The 22,545-nt window shown below is 38.8% G+C and overlaps 2 protein-coding genes and 1 long non-coding RNA gene across 14 annotated transcripts in view; 2 read left to right on the forward strand and 1 right to left on the reverse strand.

Annotated features, from left to right (window-relative positions):
* Nucleotides 1-5,992, forward strand: part of LOC111268026 (solute carrier organic anion transporter family member 74D) — a 44,294-nt gene extending 38,302 nt beyond the window's left edge. For 6 of the 7 annotated variants that reach the window (XM_022846714.2, XM_022846712.2, XM_022846710.2 and 3 more), the window contains 2 exons: nucleotides 3,833-3,913; nucleotides 4,333-5,992. In XM_022846714.2, the coding sequence (XP_022702449.1) occupies nucleotides 3,833-3,913; nucleotides 4,333-4,685 (434 nt within the window). In that variant the 3' untranslated portion in view covers nucleotides 4,686-5,992. Of the gene's footprint in view, nucleotides 1-729; nucleotides 1,023-3,832; nucleotides 3,914-4,332 lie in introns of all 7 variants that reach the window. The other variant, XM_022846711.2, reaches the window with a different exon arrangement.
* Nucleotides 5,993-8,815: 2,823 nt separating this feature from the next.
* On the reverse strand, nucleotides 8,816-17,013 carry LOC111268029 (uncharacterized). 2 transcript variants are annotated; one of them, XM_086971536.1, is made up of 5 exons: nucleotides 16,884-17,013; nucleotides 16,550-16,725; nucleotides 12,825-13,032; nucleotides 11,471-11,646; nucleotides 8,816-10,365 (listed from the first exon to the last, which is right to left on the reverse strand). In XM_086971536.1, exons 3-5 carry the CDS (start codon nucleotides 12,928-12,930, stop codon nucleotides 10,237-10,239), a joined length of 411 nt encoding a protein of 136 aa, XP_086827662.1. In that variant the 5' UTR covers nucleotides 12,931-13,032; nucleotides 16,550-16,725; nucleotides 16,884-17,013; the 3' UTR covers nucleotides 8,816-10,236. The 2 variants fall into 2 exon arrangements, with proteins under 2 accessions (XP_086827662.1, XP_022702452.1); XM_022846717.2 differs by having other exon boundaries at nucleotides 16,550-16,951.
* Nucleotides 17,014-17,492: 479 nt separating this feature from the next.
* Nucleotides 17,493-21,286, forward strand: LOC111268030 (uncharacterized). 5 transcript variants are annotated; one of them, XR_015314044.1, is made up of 3 exons: nucleotides 17,493-17,818; nucleotides 18,740-18,868; nucleotides 19,744-21,286. It is a non-coding gene; the product is annotated as an uncharacterized LOC111268030 (long non-coding RNA). The 5 variants fall into 5 exon arrangements; XR_002684973.1 differs by lacking the exon at nucleotides 17,493-17,818 and adding an exon at nucleotides 17,838-18,017 and having other exon boundaries at nucleotides 18,487-18,868; XR_002684974.2 differs by lacking the exon at nucleotides 17,493-17,818 and adding an exon at nucleotides 17,838-18,017.
* The last annotated feature ends 1,259 nt before the right edge of the window (nucleotides 21,287-22,545 follow it).

Consider the following 22,545-nt stretch of genomic DNA (forward strand, 5'->3'; position numbering starts at 1 on the left):
AATCATACGGAATAGATGTGTGACTTTTGTACTATTTCACAAAAAGTTTAATTGAACGCTAGCAATGGGTTTAACGTAAGGTGTATTAGTATTTCTAGACGGTTCACTATGCCTAAAATAGCCGAATAGTTTATCCTAAAGAAGGAAACCTTCTTTGGTGGTATCGGAATAATGCCAAGCATTCTGGCGCACACATTTATTCATGAATTATCATTTTATGACAACCGTCCAGTTTCTTCAGCCGAAGCAGGCCTGCGAGCCGTATCTCTAATTGCCGTAAAAGGCGTAATCTCAATGCGGGTTATCAACAAACGTAAATGGGTCGTGACGCATAAACCTATAAGCAATATTGTGTTCAGTTGGTTAAGGCATAACTGGTTAACCTAGAAAAATAGTTGGCCCAATATTACTGTTACCAGTAACGTTATCTTACGACGCGCTGTTCAGGACTGCTGGTCCTTTCCCTAGCTTCCTGGAATTCCCGTACCTTCACCCGACATGACACGTTTTGCTGCTTACCTGCATAAAGTACAACTTGTATGTTTTCTTAGTATCCAAATGTGCTTACTCGCCTAGCTGTCACGTGGGTAGTGCAGAGGTGATGGTGACTGATCGACGACATGGCTGTCATGGACAGACTGCATTTTATTGAAGTATCAACGAACGACATATCATTACGTTTGCCATGCAATGGCACATTGAATCATATCGGGATTTTCATTATTCCAGCTTACGTGCCTTACCCGTTAATATACGGGTATTTGATCGATTCCACCTGTTTGGTCTGGGGTACTCGTGGAGACCGGCAAGGCAATTGCTGGTATTATGACAATAACACCCTACGAAATCTCTACTTGGGCGCTACAATCGTCTTCTACTTCGTCGGTACCATTTGCATGATTATGATGGCATACTACGCTAAGAACATAACAGGAATGTATGGCGATGAGGAAGAAGGGAACGCCAAACTGGGCGGAGCATACTTAAATCAGGATGCTGTATCAGCTAATATCCAAACTAGAGTAAGAATTACTGTCACTGCTCATACTCAGCTGAAGAGCAAAAAAACAAATGAGAACTACAAACTGACTCCGGATAATGACGACGCGGATGAAAGGCAGAAAATGCTGTCGAGTTGACAACAAGTTAATAATCTATCTTTATGAGCTTGTCGTCAACTTGATGAACTTGAATTCAATTTAGTGTTTCCGTTATGAATGGTGGTCACTTTCATTGTTTACCGTACCTACCGTAAGAGTTATGACGGCCTGTGATTAACATACAAATAAAATGCACGAATCGCTAAAATAATGCATAGTTTCCAAAAGGGACCATGCGTAAATTTTTAGTATAGCAGATTTGACCACGGTCGCCCTAAGGGATATATTATTCCGTTGTAAGCATATTTTTCGTGCATGGATAACTTAGCATTTTACGTCACGAATCAAATAGCTAGCTATTTGATTCGTGACGATTCGAGACGAAAGTTTAAACTTTCTGTGTAATACCAATAACTACTAGAAATCACGGACATATATTAACTGAATCGACCAAAACATTAACTAACGCGTAGTCTACAAAAAAAGATTTAATGCTACCAGATCTAGTTCGCAGTATATTTCTATAACATAATATTGTATATTCTTATACATCTGTAGTAACATTCTCTAGAGGCGAGACTTGTTTTTCAGGCAGTTAGCTGTTGGTATGACTCAAATTGAAGCTTTTTCGAAACGTTCGTCATTTTTGATAATGGTACCGAAACAAGATTTAGTGATTCCGGTTTTATTTATTCTGTTTCGTTCTGTTATTGTTAACCGAGGCAACCTAATATGTAGCAGATAGTGAAGACATGAAGAATGGCATTATTATTATTGAGCATCTAATTAGTGATTAACGCATCATAATGAAGCCCTCCAAAGTTGCAATAGTGTTGATAAGATACGGAACGCTTCATTGTCGCTACGCGGTTCATTTACGTTATCTCTAACCGTGGAAATGATATTACAGTTGAGTAAGAATATCAGAATTCGCAATACTAGAATAAGTAAAGACTTATTCATTTTTCAATATTTGATTTCTTTTGAGAAACGTGACAAAAAATGTTGCTTTTTCCATGAAAAATAATGTAATGATTTTCTTTATCAACGATTATTTTACTAGTATCGTCGTCTACAACTAGGACACTGAGAGTCTCACCACAGCACCGTATTTTACTCTTATTGACCGTGTCTCTGGGGTTCCAACTTTCGCAAACTGATTATTAAGTTAAAAAGGATTTTGACAATTATCTCTACAATACTCTCTCTCACATAAATTGCTACCTAAACGTTTGGGTGCTAGGTTATTTTCTAGAGAAGGACGGTTCTTCTTATATATTTGGGAACCGCATTTTCCCTTGCCCACCCTTTCCGTAAGAACATTTAACGCAAATAGTTACCTGTCTAAACAAATGTAGGCGATTCACATGCACTGGTATATATGTATAATACGGTTATGGTAAAGTTTGGTAATGAAGTACGTTGAAATTTGCCCCATCTCCATCCACGAAGAAATCTGTTGCCATGGTTGGGGTCTGCTTGGCAGAATGTTGGACTAGTAACAATATTGTAGAAGGGTATTGTAATGGAGGTTTTAGAACTAACGAATGCTGACAGCAAAGCACACGATTTTCAATGATGTTGATGCTTACAAAAGTTTCACTTAATTTCCGTCCTTAACCAAGCTTGTAACACGTGAGGTTTCAGTCTCAGAAGAACTTTACCGCCTTCTCTTAAGGATGAATGGCTCTCTCATTTGAAGCTTAAATTTTTACTTCAGCTTACGAGGCAAGACTTCATATTCTTTGCATCGAGCAGACAATCTTTGCTAATTACTGAACACTCGTGCTGGTGATGGATTAAGAAACTTCCCACAGGTGTAACGATTTTTAAAAAAATCAATTTCATATTTTTAGAGAAATGTTTTACAAAAGAGATGTGTTACAAGAATTTTTACAACTCTATATTCACATCGGGAAGAAAATTGTTTATGGGCCGCCATCCTTAAAATTTCAAATAAACGAAGCATCATTATTCGTTTAAAAACGCTATATATGTATATATAGCTTTTTTTAGCTAAATATTGTTTTATTTGAAATTTTTTTTTTTTTTTTTTTTTTAGGAGTAGTAAGATCATGCTTACCTAAAATTAGAACAATAGATATTTAGTATTTAATATTCAATTTTCAATCCAAAGTGCATCTCCGTCAGTTATTGATTTCATTTAAATTTTCCGAGTTTTCAATTAAAGAGACTTTGGATTTAGATGAACCATTAGTGCGACACCTGATGTATTATTACATGCTATAAACAAAAACAGGACTACCTATTAATATATGAACGACAGTATCTTAGATAGGTAAGTTGTCATTCAAAATTTAATTCATTAGAGTATTTATGTTAGATCGATATGTATGTGTAAACTATGCGGGATATCAAAAAAAATAAATAGCGGGCTTTTTGGAGGTGATCGATCTTACACTATCGGAGATACAATAATTATATGTCTTAAGAAGTAGTTGTCCGAATAGTTTATATTTAGAACATGAAAAATAAATACAGTATTTTCTGTGTATATATGAACGACTATACGATATAACGATAAGGGCTTCTGTGCCATTATCTTGTTACATAAATACTCTCGAGACCTTTGGCCCTCGGCCATGTGCTTAATATAAGGATATTAGAAGAAATTCGCTTTAGATGTATACTCTGTTTTAAAAAGCTTAGATAAGGAACTGTCATAATAATAACTTAGTGTTGAACGTACAAAATGATTAACTTTTTTGCAGCGGCCATTCCATATCCGCTTATCTACGGAGGCATTTTCGACTCAGCTTGCCTCTTATGGGGGAATCGGGACGGACGAAGAGGTACACGATTAGTTTTGTACATAGGATTTAGGAACAGTTCGCAACATGTCTAACGCGATTTATATAGCGGAATACTGTCAGCGGCATTTAGCATATGTTGTATATATATATATATATGTATATATACAATGTATGTAGAATGCATTCGATGTAACTTTCCAAAAAATTGACGTTTATATTGAATGTCTTATTACAGAGCATTTACTGTTTCACACACACAACGATAACTTGATTGTAGGGAATAGGGTGTATAAATCGACTAAATACCTAGAATAGTACCTCTTTATTAAATGTTACTTGTGCCACTCGTATATACAAATCAAAATTTTAATCATATTGGGCTCAGTGATAACGACCATGTTACGCCTTCCCTGCGCATATAGCTAATTTTCTAAGTATTTAACTTTTCTTTTATATAGGTAATTGTTGGTTTTACGAAAACGACACTTTACGACGGCGTTTTTTGGGAGTGACTCTATTCTTCTACAGCGTCGGTGCTGGTGCTATGGCCATGATGGCCTACTACGCGAAAGAAGTTGGGGATATCTGCGAAGACGATGACGGCGACACCGATCAAATAGAACTGAAGAAATCTGTAGATCAACAAACACATGTTCAACATCCCAACGGTAATGACAGCAAAAAGATAATTCCTGATAAAAATTCCTGTGCTTCGTTAGGTGATGCTGTAGAGGGTATTCCTTGGATAGACGAATCTGATCTTGCAATGAAGGGCACTCAACCGCCTGTGTATAATTTTGCGAAGAAGTAATTGTTTTAAAAAATGATGACAAATCGATGTGATCCGTCACAACAGCCGATTTTCGCGGAACAACTAGCGGAAGTGAGTCGCAAATGCTTTCCGCTCACTGGCAGAATCAATGGCAAAAAAATGTTTAAAATCGGCTTAATGGCAATGGCAAAAGAGATGAAAATCGTTGTATTTTTTTTGCCCTCCGTTACATGATTTTCCATTTTTTTTAGATTGTTTCTGTTCTTGCCTCGTGAGTGTGATCTTAGCTGAAAGCTGTTGGTGGAATTCGCGTGAGCCATACGGTACTTTTTTTTTTCTTCACTTGTCAAAGTTCTTATTCAGGGCTGATGATACTTGGATCTGTGGATATAAACGACTAGAAGTTATGGCTGATGCAAATTCCGTAGAAAATGCGTATCCGCCGTAGGGTCTTAATACAGATACCCATAGGAATATATATATAGGTGTTGGTGCGAGGTGTCCAGTATCAGGCCATTTTTTATGGATCAAATGATCGATGGAGCACCACTTAGAGGCAAGAGGCTACTCCGTTGCGATGATCTATGTTCGAAGAGATGTTTACTAAAAACTTTATCTAATTTTTTCGCAATCTCCGTATGTGAGATCGTTGACGTCCTGTGCAAATGTGGCAGGATTTATCTAACGATTGATCCTCTTTGTCCATATTCATTTTCGGCAGATTTTCTCATTCACCATATATCGTTCGCGTATGATGAATAACACAGTGTAAATTCACAATACAGACTATATAAACCCCATTCAAAGTATAGCATAATTACTGGCTATCGGTGAGAGTATGTACCTATCAAAAATGATGCTGTTGATCTTTGTCTATTTTTGAAAGCCCTGGCTGTTCATTTTCCTGGAATGGTAAATGTACAGGATAAAATTGAACTTTATTTCTGTAATGTTCGTTTGTCTGGAGTGTTTGCAGTATAGATCACACGATGCATTTATAGTATGTACATAGTTTTTATCTTAAAAATCGGAGAATAATTTGAAAAAAAGAAATCTAACTATGTTAAGCGGTGTCTGTATCATCCATATCTTTGCCAAAGGCTCCCAAAAATCACACTCATATCTAGCGAGTACAGATTCTTAACAACCACGGTTGGAGGAGCTCAGCTTAGAAGCAAGTAAAAGTTTCGGATATTGTTCTATTGATTAAGTGCCGGTATCAAAGGAAGTATGTACTTCTGAACTAGCTGGTTTCTCACAGCAGAATGAATAAGAGTACTCAAATATGGGTGATACTGATGCGCATCATCTGATTTCAATAAATATAAATCGTTTCAAACCGTGAACGCAGAAAATGTTTGTCTAATACGCTTCGTGGAAAAGAATAGAATAATAGCTTTTCCAGCCTTAAGGTAACAGCGTATATTCAAGGAATGAGCATCTGTCATTGCACTCAATCGTTGTATGGAACACACAATAGAGTCTACGTTGATTTATTTTGCAATCGAACCTGGATTTTCGGTGAGTATAAGACAAATATCAAACAAGAACAAGATGTTCACGAACCGTGGTCCTGTCCAAATAATAGTTGCCGTTTGAAAGGTTTACATTACCACTTTAATACAGATTCAACTTACCCAGGACGCTAGATACGAAGGGTGGGTTAAAGGATTCTACTATAAGTCGTTTCTTATGATATACGAACGTTTCTTTTTAGTGCTGCTAGTTATAGTAGCCGTTCATATATATGCCTCGAGATTGTGCAGCAGCTCGCAACGTGCTCATTTGGGAAGGAAGATGACGCAAAATCTACTTGGGCATACGCGATCAAAGCCAGGTCTTGCAAAGTATCATCACTAATAGCCGATTTAAAGCGTTGAGCAAAACAGATATCGTGACAAGTTTATTGTTCCTTCATTCATTGCTTAGTGTTGAAAAGAACACTTGAGGACGTTTGGCTGCTGAGGTCTACAAGACTCACATGAAACCACGTAGAGTTGAACGTTGCGCGGGGCCGACTATGTCCTAGTATCGCTTAGCTTGGCTGGCTTACAGCCTTCCGGGCGGCGTGTTTGATCCAGTATAATTATACCTTAAATGATAGCATTCAGTCGAATACAAAGTAGCAGAATTGACGACAATTCAAATTGTTTACGCACAACAATGCAAACGTATCGTCAATTGGGCTCCGCTTTTACGAGACAAAGCTTCAACTTTAGAGATTAAGAGGGGTTAAGAATTCAAAATAGTTTCAGCCATTTCACAAACGAATTATGCCTGCTATATCTTGCAAACGCTGGAATTAAGCAAATCGAATATTGGTATCGGCTTCAAGGAAAGAAAACTTTCTATTTTCATTGTCAATACATCCTGAAAACAGCGAAGGCAACAACTGTGCCGTAATGAATTAGTCCAATAGTTGGCTAACAAAGCTGGCAATGTATCTACATATTTGTTAAATGGACGAGTCACGAAAACACAAGCAGATGATGAACAACACAAACATGGACTACAAGGACAAACGGCCACCCTAAATCTCACAACGGAAATAATATATCCTACTCGGTTGTTACAATATAGAGCTGCTGAAGGTGGGACTATTAATAGGCTATTATTTAGATATTAAATTATTCTACGGCCAGCTTATGCTGACAATTCTTTGCTTACGTCACGAACCCAGATTTTTTCGCACATAATGCGAAAAAACTATACGCGGACTCCACAGCCGTTACAGGGCTGTTACATATGGTGTGGGTGATGATGAGTAGATAAAGTAAGCAGAGTTAGTCGGGCCTTAAACCATAACACGTTCAGCTAATGCAAAATCCAACAAATAGAGACAACGATAAATTTTTTCTTTACAACATATTGTACTCTTTTTTCTTTTTTCTCATATTATTATATTACTGTGTTAATATACTCAACCTCTATGTTTCGAGTTTTATGTCCAGTATCGCTGTTAGGCATAGCTCCATCATACGGCTAGCTCCCAGCATGACACAAGGTCTGTCTATGCCTAGGTTGAACCAAGACCACAACGTGTCCCTGAGATTAACAGGCAAATCCGCTATCCGCTAGGCTATCACGGACATTTAACCAACCTACATATCGCCCTCATTTCATACACACGTGCAAACATTCCCTGTTTCAATTTTTGTGTATAGGCGTATGTTGCCCTAATTCATTTTCCGCATTGCCAGGTTCCTATTGCATTCAAAGCTGCACTGCTGGCTTCGTCCACGTAAGATCATTTTCGTAACCCACTAAACAACTGTTTCTAATCATGTAGCGAGTGCATAGAGTATCAGACCGCACCTAACCACCGATCGTAGAAAATCGCCGCAGCGACTTACCATGGGCTTCTGCGTATACGAACAACCTGTGTGAACAAAGTAGGATTTTTTGTTTACACCTGTATATATTTAGTTTTAGGATGGAAAAACATAACCCGGTAATGTACAGACTAGAACAGGTTAACTGTTATTATCTATACCTAGTACGCTAATTAACACAGCGTGGCTTTGTCTAAAAAAATACGGATCTGCCCTAAAGACAGAGATTCAGTGAAATCTGGTTGTTATAATAATAACAAAATAGAAAATTGTGACGAACTGCTGCGCGGATGAAACCACAAACAGATGGATATGCTAAATAATCCCATAGCCATGCAGTCTCAAATAGAGTACAGACCACGCCAGAGTTGAGAAAAGATAGCGGGGGTAGGTGGCTCAATAAAGGAAGCTACAGGGAAAAACATTTAGCCGAGAGGAATACCGTAGATAAGCGAACGTGAGATAGTACCGATCACTTGAGACACAAACAGTTTAGAATAAAATAGGTATGCGACCGGAACACACAGCAAACTCAGTGTTTGTTGCGTATTATGGCAATGTGAATAGTTTGTTAAGAGTAAAAGATGAGCAGATCATGCAGAGAGCTCATTTCAATATCTTTTGCCTTCTCCGATCTTAAACGAGATCATTTTCACTTCCGTTTGACTCGACCTGGCAATCCGGCCAAGGCTGCAGTCTGGTCGTTGTGAAGCTTCCTAGGAATATTCGAAACCTAAATGCTTTGAACATATGTTTCAGGCATCTTTTTCATCTATATAGTGTTGTATTTTCTGATGCTTCATGTTCTTAAATTGGACAGATGAATAAGAAGCGATATGCAATTCTATGAGGTGTATTTATTTCATACGTTAGGTGTATTACTTAGTATGTCACATAGGGCATAAATGACGTTACCTGTAGGGATGAATATATTGTACTTGAGCAAAACTAACTAGCATTAGGTGACTACTCCTTATTTGCGTATATACAAATATATAGCACCATTTTAAAGGTCTTACGGGCTTTGTCTCTTGGTATTATATATTTTTACCTTATAGTTGAGATAAAAGCACATATAGGAACGAAATTTGTTCTTAAATAAAATATTCTACCTTGGCCGACCCTCGCCTACGAGTGCCTTGTAGCTTCCGGTTTTAGAAACTCTTCAAAGACTGCTACGAAAGCCATGGGATGCGCATTTTTGGCCTCATAGCTACGTATCCCGTAAAAGTGTTCCTCCGATTGGCATTGGTAGCATTTTTTCTTCTGTTGGGAAATACCTATTTCTCCCTCGTTAGCTCTCGGGCGCCCTGATATCCCAGGTTATTTTCCATAAGCAAGTTCACATACCCTGCATCATTTGCGCCTGTATCTCTAGTGGGTTTCAGGTTATGCCTTCGTTTGCGTTTTTATACCTCGTTACACGTTTTTTGCTCATCCCCAACTTTGGAAAGAGCACCTTTACACCTTATTTCATGCGCAGGTTTGTATCCTCTACATAGTTCACATCTGCACTCTTAGTGGGTTTCAGCTTACTCTATCGTTATCGCGCTTCTCGATTTGTTAATTTTGAAGGACGATTGAATATAAGCTACAAACGTGAAAGTGAAATGGGTACACCACGTGTATTAAATGAAGATGAGTTGATTTTTGCAAATGTATTGTATTTTATATAAGTTACAACAGTCCATTGTACCGGATCTCTATTTTCCCTCGAAACTCTAATAACTGAGTGGCTTTCAGGATTTTTTTTAAACCTCAGGTTTGTTACGGGAACGGCTATGTGAATTCGTTCGTAAATCGTATGAAGCTTTTACTGATGTCATCGACGTTGTATACTCAATGTTGTTTTAAACTACAGTGCACATTTGAAAAGAATCTATGCTTTTACATGGGGTCGGTAATAGTAGTATTGATTGGCCGACCTTTCTTCAACGTCAGTCGGGTACGCCTATGGCAGGTTTCATTACGGGATTTTTTTCTGGAAGATCGTGTTGATCACTATGGTCTGTATATATCGAAAAATCGTTGAAAGCTGACAAACGGCAAATATATTCTATATGGCGTAACTAGAAATAGGGCTTTTTTTTTATGGGGTAATAATAGTGTTTATTTTTGAGAAAAATGATATTTTAGTTTCACTATATTGGGCTCTTTACAGCGTAAGCCTGATTTCGGATGTCGGAGAAGCGATAATTTCAGCTCCTCTACCACGCATACTCTCATACGTTCATCAATACACGGCTAAATAATGTTGATTATTCGTCCTCTTGGATGTGTGCCTTCTGCGGTCCTGGTAGTATTGATGTGATTGGTAGACAAGCCTTTGATGTGCACATTTCTAGGCCTTCACATGTAGATCCGTCCGGATAGCGATACACGTGTGTCTGTAATTTTTATTTGTTTAGATGTTTCTGTTAGTCATGTTGGGTCATATGGGCAAACAATGGATTTCTACTGGAAGCAATAGAAAAACGAATGCGGAAAACTCTAGTGCCAAGTCCGGACGCAACTTCGCAACCTGATCGTAATTTGCACTTGAGCTACCTTCAAGCGCTCGCGTTATTCACTTAATCAATAAAGGATCGAGTTGAATATAAATGCGGCGTACATCTAGAATTCATAACAGCCACGCCAATATACATGGATAGATCTCACCTCCTATGAAGACAAAATAAAGCAAGCCAATAAAAAAATAAGAGAGTAAGAATTTTGTTGCGTAAACAATATGACCGGACCGTTCGTCTGCTTAATTTACACACACACACACACATGATTTATGGCGGGCGCCCAGCAGACCTCGGTGGATTCGCAATGCTCTTCCACATTCGCCTCGGCAATGTGATATTTTTGCTACAATTTTGACACAGTAACACATTTATGTTGGCTTTTATGACCGAGATCCATCTAATGTTCGAGGTGCTTATGATCATTTTCTATTGATAGGGGTTATGCAAATGGTTTCGGACCGTCGAGTGATTAGACGTCACCCCTTTTAACTGAGCAGCATAGCGTTTTCAACGCCCAGGAGTGTGTAAACCCGCCCGGAGCAGTGTAACGTTCCACTACTTTAAAGACAATATGCATACCGTCAAAGGTAAACATATTTATCTCGAATTTTCATCTAAAGTCAAATGATGGTACGCAGGACTCCGACCAAATGTGATTGCATACCAGGAGTCTTGAGGAACTAAATTCAAATTTTTTGCATCAACTCAATAATCACGTGGAAGGGCTGAGGAAGATAAATTTCGGCCAAATTTAGCTGTAGATACAGTTGCAAAAATGTATCATTTAACTAAGTGGATAAATTTTCGGAAAATATAAAACGTTGATATCAGTTAGTGCACTTTACCAGGTATGAATGTCAAAATGAATGCTAAAAATCGACCTAAAGCATTGAGAAGCCGCGAAACCTTTCCAGGATCTATAGGCCAAAATAGGCATACTTTCTTATTCACAACGAAGCAGACGAAAGAAAAGACTACTAACCGAGCAGGTATTACATCCGTCGAATCGGGAACGCTGGTCATACGGAAAATTGTCTATATGTTCGCCGCGTTTGCATCCGACTAGGCAGGGTTTAGCCATAATGGCCTCGCTGTCGTTTGGACAAACGTATGTAGAGCGAACCGTAACGCTTGCATTATTTCTAGCTGATAGTCCATCTAAAGAGAGTCAACAGAAAATCCTCATGTATTGTTATCTGGGAATATAATGAGTTGCAATGTTGCGTACCGCAGATAAAGCTAACTAATTATACGTATACGTGCTCGCAATGGTTCACTCCGCCCAACGAGAAAAGGGTAACTTTGCCCGTGAGGAATATGACAGTTCGCCTCCTCAGCAACGATATTCAAGTGTGGAAAGTTTATTGCTTTGTACCGCATTAGCATTTGCGGCAGTCAAAACAAGGGAACGTGTATTTGCTACTAGTTTCTAGCCCTCTAAATTTTTTCGAAGGTCAGCTGTTGTCGAGGGCAATTTTTTGACATGAGTATGACTAAGCGATAGATAATCTAAATACTGGGTACGAATCTGACGTAACTTATGTTTAGTTTTTATGAAATTAGCCTGAAGGTTTTTACTAATGTTTGTCAGACTTGTCCACGGACGTTTACCCGCTAGTCAGGACCAAATAATAAAGCGTTTTATGAAATTGAAGAATGGATTGTTAAAACTAGTACTAGTAGCACTACGTGTTGACTTACAAGCGATTACGAATGAGTCCGGTAGTTAAGTTAATGCAGGCATCCTTAGCTGTCAGAATGAACTGTACCAGCGCCTCTCAGAACGTTGTGCGCGTGCTCGTCTCTGTCGTCGTAATTATTGCGAAAGGTACATATAGTTTTTTTTTTATAGGCATGCGATTCATGTAGTCGTAGAAGTATATAGAATGCCGCATCATTTTTGCTTTGGTCATGTAAACGACGGTAAGAGATCCTTTCGAAATGAAAGAAACGCGGCTTGTAAGCGCCAAAAATTCGTTAATTCTGCGAATAGACATGTGCCGTACCACTAGCATATTAGGCCAGTATTCGATACGAAGGTGGCTTATTTAACAGCGAGCTCATGGCTAAGACGTCTGTCTGTTAACGTAGGTGACAATTTAGTCGGATATCGATTGGTAAGTGTAAGCTGTGCTAACTTGATAGGCTTAATTTACCCTTTACTTCAACACTATAAATTTACAGAATTCTTACAATTGAAGCTACACTGTTGACCAGAGGGAGTCATTGACGAAAGGACCTATATTTATCGTGTGCAAATGGACGACGATTAACCTATATATAAAACGAAATCCCAACTTGATGATTTCTTCTGTGCTACTAAGGGTGTCACTAACCTGTTTTTTCGTCTTCAGCTTCGTCTCCCTGAGTCCCGCTTGCTAGCAGAACGATAATGAGGGCAAACCGAACATCGACTCTAATGAGAAGGTTAAATCGAGACATACTATCCTCGTTCAGGGCTGCCACAGGAGCACTCACGTATTTACGTTTTGGAGACTCGCTTTTAACAAAACCGTTATATACTTTGTGCTATAACGTTCCTATCTGAAATTAGGAGACCATGTTAAATATTAGAAGTGCACAAACTTTCCAATTGGTATATCTGTCTCCGTTGCTGTACATAGTTCGAATGAAAGCTCTTCTTGTATAAAAGTTATAATAAGTATGTATAACTTTATATGTAGTAATTGCACGTCTTCGTAGCATCTTTTCATTTGCTAAAAATACACATAGTACAATGCAGTATTTGTTCTCACAGTAACACAGTAGACGTTCTGTGGCAAACGTGCTATAGAAATACCCCGTTTTGTAAGCATGACAAATTCTATGAGCCCACAAATAAAATGGTATTTCGACGATATTTGCTTTGGCAAGATTATCGTTAGGATGCATACTTCTTTAAATTGGTATACCAGGCCGTGTTTGACATGATAAACCACCCACACTCCCGCCTACCTTAAACACTGCGTCTTTTTGAAATTCGGGACCTCTCAATTTTTAAAGATTCTACTGGTTTAGGAACGAGCTGCCTGAGAGAGTAGCGTTTTCAATCAATTTTAGATTTCAATCGTCGTGCGATATCAAGTTTACGCTTAGCGATAACTAGCAATACGCCAACATCATGTAGATGACGTCACCGAGTTTCTTTCGACCAAAAAGGACCTTTTTCAATCCGATATAAGTTGGATGGGCATGTGCTATAGTACTAAGCCAAACTCCTGAGCTTTTGTTTTCATAATTTCGCGGCACAACGTAAACCATTGTCAACTCTACACAACAGTTTTGTGATAGAGGACATTTTGCAGAGCACCATTTCATAGAAGGGTAGGTTTCAGCTGGAGCTGTGAATCTCCGAAAAAACTTATATTAAAAGAAAAAAGTTATATAACTTAAAAAGAGATGAAAATTAAATCTTAACGTAGTTGAAGAATAGGGGGTTTAAACACTATTGACGTTAGACAGGAGGTTGTTCCTCGATTAGGTGAGAAAAACCTGTTGAATTTGTCAAAAATGACGTAAATACAGAACTGTAAGAAACATTACTGCTTCTTTAATCAACAACTCTGTTTTGTTTGTCCTTTTCTTTGTTTTTTTTTTTAATAAGACTAAAAGGCGACAAACGGTGGACGTTTTTCATCACCGTTTGGTGATATTTAGAGGAAGACGTTGTTTGGCGATCTTGTTTTGTAAGCAGCTTATATACATCATAACCCACACACAGATCACCGAATTTAGCTCCGTGTAAACCTCTGTGAAATAGGAACGGTCATAAAACAAATTACGAACAGCGAGTTCGTATCTTTGTGAATTCTAAGATAGCCTTTGAGGTTTTCTGACGGCGTTTACCGTGCAAGAAGATTTTACTCTTCTTACATTCAGTCAAATTACGCATTATTTGATAGCCCAGTTAAAATTCCCAATAACGGTTTTGAAAAACTATACGTGTGCTTAGAACAGTTGAAGCTGCCGTTGGATATGGCCATCAATGATCAGTCGATAAGTATGAAAAAAACAATAGATAAACAATTTGTCATTATAATTATTATTAGTGTCGGACTAATACAGTGCATATTTCCTATGAGGCAGCCAGTGTATAGGGAGTAATACAAATTCAGAGTCCAATTCGTATTTCAACTTTACTATTTAGCGGATAGGTTTTGCTTTGAAGTCCGTTGTATAACCCCATATGGCAACTTATGCCCTTAGGCTACCATAACTACAGCCGATATAGGCCTAGAAAAAGTCAAAATCACTTATACTTCAAATAAGGCTTTCGTGAAGGCAGGCTTTCGGAAGATGTAGACTTGGTGCGAAAGGGTAAGTTTTAGACCAATTTCTTAAACGCAACTTGACGATGATCCGAAAAATGGCTTAGTAGTTGTCCAAAATCTAGATAAGTGTTGCTGGTTGTTTGAGCGCTACATAAAAGAAGTAACATCAGTGAATAGAATACGAAATCTCTATTGATGTAAATGCCTGCTTGAGGCTATGTTGTCAACGAAAAGTTAGAGGGAAGAATAGGTTATTGGGTAGATATTTCAATGCACCAAGGTCCAGTCGTCCCACACCCTCTTGATTCCAAGGCATCGTACCCCATCGGCAGTGACTGTTTGTAAGTACGTCATTTTTATAAATTAAAATTGTCTTCCAGTTTTGGCATTCGATTATGATATTAAATGGAAAAAATGTGTTTTTTTTTTCAGCTTTACACAGATAAGTAAGATTCGTTAAATAAACATCGTAAAGGTTTTGTTTGCATGATATGGCCTGTAGTTGTCAGATGGCCCATTGGTCCTAGCCGTTACAAAGCAAATCATTGGAGCTACTGCTGAAACGACAATTCAGATATGCAATTTAATTTTTTAAACTTCACGATTTGTAATAAATATGTCTGTGACTGTTTTTAGCTTGCTACAGCAATAGTATTTGCTTTTTAAAATGATCTTTTCCTTCGTCTGAACTAATCATCTGGTCTAAATCACTTAGTTATGAAGTACTCTCGCATATAACTTGAGAGTTGGTTTATAATTATCGGAATAAAAATGGTTACACAGAATTTGTTTGTTATAATGCTTTTGATTACCATAGGTTAGTACTCTTTTCCTTTTAGCAGCTCACCAAATGCCATTCACTGGCCTTGTTCAATATCGATATTACCACGTTAATTCTAATTTTGATTGATTATGATAATAGCAATTCCACAATATTTTTCTCACACTAACAAGTGCAAGCCTACTTACATCTAACTTGGAATAGTTTTGCGTTCGTATCTGTACACAGTGACTCTTTCAATATTAGCTATATGTTATGAGACGACGTTTCAGTTAAGTAGTAAGTTTGAAAAGCTAAAAATGGTACGATGTAGTATAAAAACTTCCTTATTGCGAGGTACTGCGACCGTGTCTCGAGCTAACTTCGACCAAAATGGAATTAACTTGGTGAAACAGGAAGGTAAATTCGATCTGCCGTTGGGTCATCATCTCTACTTCAAGTAAAGTTGCATGTAACATCGCCGCTAGAAATCGATGAAAAAAAACATTTCCAGGACTTTGAAAACTCTCTCGGCATTTTTACCAGGAAAAACTGCTTATTATATAATTGTGAGTTTCTATCCCGGTGGACTTAAAAGGTCACCAGCTAAGCAGGTAGATATATATATATATAGATCAAGTGATAGTTCATCTTAATCACTGGTTTATCTACGGGTGAAAAAGTTACGAGAATGTATGCTGTTTTATTTTGTTTAGATTGAGAATTCAATTGATTGTCCCCTTTACAATTTATGTGCCAAAAGTGAACTTCTACAGGTCGCTGTCTCAGTCGATGTGTACTTTGTAGCCATAAGGTCAACTGTATAGAGCTACTCTATTTTGAGCCCGTATTTACGTTGCCAATTGCCGCATGGCGTGGTAACGCCATCGTAATGTTTACCGTATCAAGCAGGTTCTCGGCTAGACAAAAAAACGTTACCAAAAACAACAACGAATCCGTTTCAGAGGCCACTTTGACAGATCGGATCGTAGCATCGGTCGCAAGCAACTTCGTAGCGCTGGTAACTCACCTGGACGATGAGATTCGAAGCATCAAGAAATTTACTCGTCGTCCTGCCACTACTGCAATTGTTGTTCTTTGTCGTGTTCTCTGCCCACAACTGTGCGCACCATTAAGCACCGTCAACGAAACTTCGCACTATCTCCGTCACTGCGAAGCGGTGGTCCTTGTGCGATTATGAACCTGCTGTAAGTAGGAGTAGACAGGTATGCCAGAGCCGTTACTAGCTACGTCGCTTATATCGGTGTCTTCGAAGAAATAGCCGATATTTTGATGCTTCCACACATCTGCTGCTATAATTCCTGCTTCCTATTGCTGCGAGCTTGTTTAGGTGAATGACTCACATAGGTGTAGTCGTTACTGGTAGCGATCCATAGAGCGAGAACTGGCGTTGGTACTAGCCCACGTGTGGGTAACAAATAGCTATGCGGTGGCGGCAGCAATCGGACTCCGGATTCTGGAAAGAGTCAAAAGAGACTCGAGACCCCTTCGACTGTCGACAACGAAAGTGTCGGCCCTCGTGCCCAACGTGCGATGATGACCGTCGAGACGACAAGCACAATTACACGATGAGCTTTGTTATCTGCTTTCATTGAATTGCTATACGATTGGCTTTATACGAGTGTTATCACCAGTAATACACGTTAGTCGACTATTCTATCCGGATGATGGTTGTTACACTACGAGTGACGATGTAGGTACGCGTCGGTAGCCAGTTATGCCGTGTTTACACCGTGTAATAGTAACGTAGATTATGACTAGCTCCGCAATCGTCGTTCTTGGTTTTTCGCGTTGAACTCATTCAAGCTTTCGCCTCGTTCGTTTATCGTTGACGCATTCTGACAGATTATTTTGATTACGAAATCGCTCAAAAGAGAACATCTAACTAGCTTACTCTACGATTACGAATTGAACATCAAATACTGTTTTGTTTAGCTGATCGGCGAAGCGAAACGGATATTGTCCCTGTCGGGTCAAAGGTGGCAACTGCTCTTGAGAAGCGGGAAAATGGTTAACTGAATGGGGATATAGGTACGGCAGCAGAGCGGCTACCTTTAACGAACGCTAGCAAAGCTTTCCCTTACCAATGGCTCATGGACTTAACCCTTCCCCTATGGGCTTTTAAGTATGCTACAACCTAATCTATCAGTTATGATATCAATATAGTATTAATAATCTCAGCCATTCGGTATACGGTTCAGATAAAGCCAATTTTGGTTTGGAAAGAATTGCTTTACATGAGTCACAGGGTGGCGGCCCGCATCGGCCTTCTCAAAAGGTTCCGATATTGATTATGACCAATTTAAGAGGGCTATCGATTAGATTTAAAGAACTTGCTTAAGATAGTATCTGATTGTACGACTCTCAACAAATATGTTATTATTCAATTTAGTAAGCATCAAGTTATAAACTCTTTCGAAGATTTACGTATGTCATTACAGCATCTTCAAAGCGTTTGCAAATTATTTTCTAAGCAGGTAAGTTGATTGAGGCCCTCACATTAAACGCAATCCTTCTGCTCGTAGCAATAACGATAAAGGATATAGCAGTTATTAGCCGAAGTTATTTTTGTAAAAGCGGTTAGAAAAAAGTATTTTTTTAAAAAAAAAGATACTATTATTGATTAGTGTGAGCTGCGTAGCGTGTGTATGGCTTTATTCGTTTATGTATTTGATTTGTTGGGTCTGGCTGAGCGCAAACTCATCACAGCGCATACACTTAATAGCCAGAACAACTACAGATGCGGAATGGAGTGTTTATAAAAATAACCTATCAATAGAATGGATGATACAGACAGTCGAAAATGCCTCTTTGAAGCGACCATTGGCAAAAGGTATTCAATTTAGTGATACGAGATATGTGAGTAAACAAGATATTATCAGATGACTAGAATGGACGGGAATGCTTTTATAAGCTAACCAGTGTTCTTTACGTTGGTGTCTCTAGGCTTTAAACAACTACCTTTGGGAATGTGTTGTCTAACGAAGTTAACGGGCTCATCTTTCTCCCGTTTGGTGCTCTCAATACACGGAATTGGCAAAGTAGCTAGATCAAGAGGATTCTATTAACGACATCTTAGGCCACTTTAGAAGCGTTACATTAAGCGCTCGTTTGCGTGATGGTTTTTGTAATCTTATATACCCAGTGATACATTCCTCAACAGATAATCGGATATAATCTGCTTCTAATTTACAATCAGGATGAAGTGGTGTCCGTTAAACGATGTTTGCCCACAAGAGACGCGGGCCATGGGTTATCATTCGGTTATCAGCAGACATTTTCGTAAACGCTAGCCTTCGGGCAACGATCGCACTGCGAATCGAACCTGGTAAGTTTTCTTTTTTTCTTTTTGGGCTTTCTTCTACGCATATGCCCTGTTCCCTAAACTCTCGTATTATCGTTATTACGGTAATACCAGGGTTCAACAATGATGTGCATTAACATGGCATTTTCTTGGTGCGTAACACGACGGGATTCCATTGAAAGATTTCCATCTCTGCAAAAAACGAATGTAGCGGTAACTTGTGCATCTACTAAGCTTAGAAACATATGAGGTGCGAAAATATTTACTATTGGCCTAAATCGCTATGCACAATTAGATCTCAAGTGACCTCAATGAGGCATTTCACTGCGTTCCTCGGCACTTCTGCCAATCAGGCTAAATGGCTGGCTTCTGAGTTATAGTCCTTTTCCTGGTGTGATTGATTACGATGCACCGAATGACTATAGTTGCATGGCTTTACCAAAGACGATACATTCTGGCTCGAAATCGCTGGGTTTGCAATGTATCACAGATGACCGTGCAGGAAAAATGTCGAGTTTAAAGATAACTATTTTTTTTTTCGTTATCCTTTATATCTCGTGTCATAAGTCATGTAGCATATAGATGCGTTGTGATGAGAGGTGAGAATGGAAATTGATAAGGTAAGGGAATACGAGGGGATTCGAGCTCCTAGTATTTAATTCATGTGGGAGCCTCGAACGCTACGAACAATTCGCGTTTTTTTTTGACCGCGTAGCGAAACTCAAGCGAACCGACATAATAACACTCCTCCTTCCACCAGCGATCTTTGATCGCACGCACGAATTGGTAGTCTAAAATGTTTTTCTCTTGTTATATTGCCTTTTGTTTATCACTGGTCCGCTTCATAATACCCTTCTCTTGCGTTGCTGATGTTGTCGCGATCGCCGCTGTTCCCGCAGCAAATAGCAGATATCGAAGACGACAAGATCCATCTAAACATTATCGCACCAGAGAAATGCCGTCACTCCTACAGTTTGTGATAACTCGATAACCTGTTCCTGATTAGATGTGGCGAAGAAGACATCACCTCAAACATCGCACGCGTACCGAAACCATATTAGCGATAGATTGAAGGAAGTCGGGAGAGCTGTGAACGATTAAAACTAAACTCAATAAAATTAATGTGCGTTGTCAGCTTTCCGTTGGACATTCGATTAATCACTGTTGAGCCGGATTGAGTTGGGTATCAGTAGCACCTGGCACTGCACCAGAATGTTCCCAAAATCAGATGACCAGCGCGAGGCTGTCGCCCGATTGTAAGGGCTGTTACTACCCTATGTAGAATTTAGGTTTCGTTCCAGATACTGGGTGCAAGATGAGAGCAATTCGCTGCTAACGTCGAGTTAGAACTTTCTGAGAACAAACGAATTGTTGGGTCGGTAAATTATAAAGCCTTCAAGTTCGTCATGTCTGAGAACCTCCACACGGCTCCTCGTGCTTTTCACATGCAAACAGCTAGCTACTCAGAGTAGATTAAGGGAGGTACATGTGCTAGGTCACCCTTTACTGTTTAATACTTGCGAGCCAGTGTTTTCTCTCAATTTCGACTTCAGCTTATTCAAACCCATTTCTTAAATCCCACGAATTTGATTCTAAAAGTCATTTGGCGCTCTTCAACAGCGGTGCATGATGGCTAGAGCATGTTATATAACAATAACTGGTTAAGGTTGCTCAGGGTAGGTAAACAAAGATCAAATTTGGTTAGCTGTCTAAAAGTAATTATGCTCTGGCTCCCTAGGCCGCACCTAGTCGCATTAGACTCGCTTCGCGTGTAACCCTGTAGTCATAAGGTTTTTGAGTGATTCTGTCTCTTAGAGTTACCAATTTTTCGTTCATCACATTGAAATTTGTTCATAATAAGACGCTGTAGCTGGTACAGACTACACATAATAAACAAATAGATAAAAAAAATATGTAAGTTTATTCGCGTATGATATTATGATTTTTCATCTGCGCGAAGGAGCTATGCTACGCAACTACTTTAGCCTCTTTAAAGTGACTAAGTATATATATAAGTTATTAATGTAAACTTGTGGTTTTGATATATATAGATTAACTTAAGTAAAAATAGAGCGAATTGAAATGTTGAGTGTAAATAAATAACGAACCATGATAAATTCCTCTCTAAATCAAGGCTCTATATTTCAGCAGTGCGGCCAGAGAGTAATTCCCTCATACTTTTCCTTAGGTTTCCAGTGTTTAGGTGCGATGAATGGGGGCGTTTTCGCTTGCCCCTTAATAAAGAAATACTAGCCCCGTAGAAGCCGCTGACATGAAAAATGCATGCAGAGGATTTGATACAGTATGTATATATATATAATGTCATATACCTACAGAATGTCATGCGTTTACCTAGCTGTAACTGCGTTTACAGTTCAGCGAAAGCAAAGTTGACAATAAAACGCTTAAAATCCGTGGGCCGTAGAAGTTTATCCATTTCAAGTTTGTTCAATAATTGTAGGTAATTAATGCTGGACGCATTTTGTCGTATATTTTATACGTACACGTTCCCCATTCTAAAACAGCTTACCCACCAGGAAATTAAGGAGTAGCAGAAAATACGTGGTAACTAACAGCAAACAGTACGATGTCTAGTAATGATGAACAGTAACAATTTATTTCGCAGTTGGTCAATGCATTGTGACACCTACTAGATATAACGGGCTAAGTTGTCGCTGAGAAATTCCCACCGAGTTAGTTTAACGACTGGACGGTGTTGGTTCCAACTTCCCTCTAGATTGAATTTCCAAGCAACATTAGAATTTTCGTTGGTTACTAATTGCTACAATGTGATATATCAAACACTGAGTAGTGTTTTAACTTCAACTGACCGCTCTCTCAAGTATTCGTTTTTTACATTACAGTTTTAATTTGTATACCATAAGATGTTTTAAATTTCTAAAAATCCCTTCGTGCTTTGCTACAAGTTGTCGTTGCGGCATCGAACTTACATTTTGCACTGAATATCATTATTGTCTTTCCAGGGCTTCTGCTTACTTATTTTATGTCACCCTCGTTTATTAGTACATTTACTTCTGGCATTTTTTTCCGCTGCTATTAAAACCAATATTGAAACGTGAAGCAAAAAGAATGGGGCAGAGTCGTTACCGAAAGAATAATCTCAAGGGTGCCCGGTGCATCTATGAAACGGCACATAAACGCCTAGAGATGATATTAACAGAGGATGGAATAACGGAGCAAAACGTAATAGACTTAATTAGTAGGCAATTGCTATCCGATAGAAGTAAACAGGTACTATCTTGCTCCATTCGTTCATTTCAATAACAAATCGCGTTGGTTATACTGATGCAATAACAATATCGATTTTTATTAGCACATGATTTTTTAAGTTGGTCACTTTTCTTATTCATGATCATTTATTTACATCTTGACCTGACAAATTGTCAAATGTATAGCACACATAATGAAGTAGGAGGAAACAATCGGCCAATTCACGGGCGAGGTAAGTCGTTCTGCGACTGTCAGCAGCGTAGTTGAGACTACATCGGCCTCACCACCTCGCGTACCAGCAAGTGTCAACCGTATCTTAGTTTAGGGTCTCGGAGATGTTCTTGCTTTTACGCAAAGATTTGTATCACTTTTCATTGAAATATTTACCTTGCTTAAGAGTATCTGCCGTAAACCATTTTTGACCTACATAAACTTACGATCAGGACAAACTGCACAAGACGATGAAAGAC

The sequence above is a fragment of the Varroa jacobsoni genome, unplaced genomic scaffold, assembly GCF_002532875.2.
Source record: "Varroa jacobsoni isolate VJ856 unplaced genomic scaffold, vjacob_1.0 scaffold_1248, whole genome shotgun sequence".
NCBI classification, from domain to species: Eukaryota; Metazoa; Arthropoda; class Arachnida; order Mesostigmata; family Varroidae; genus Varroa; species Varroa jacobsoni.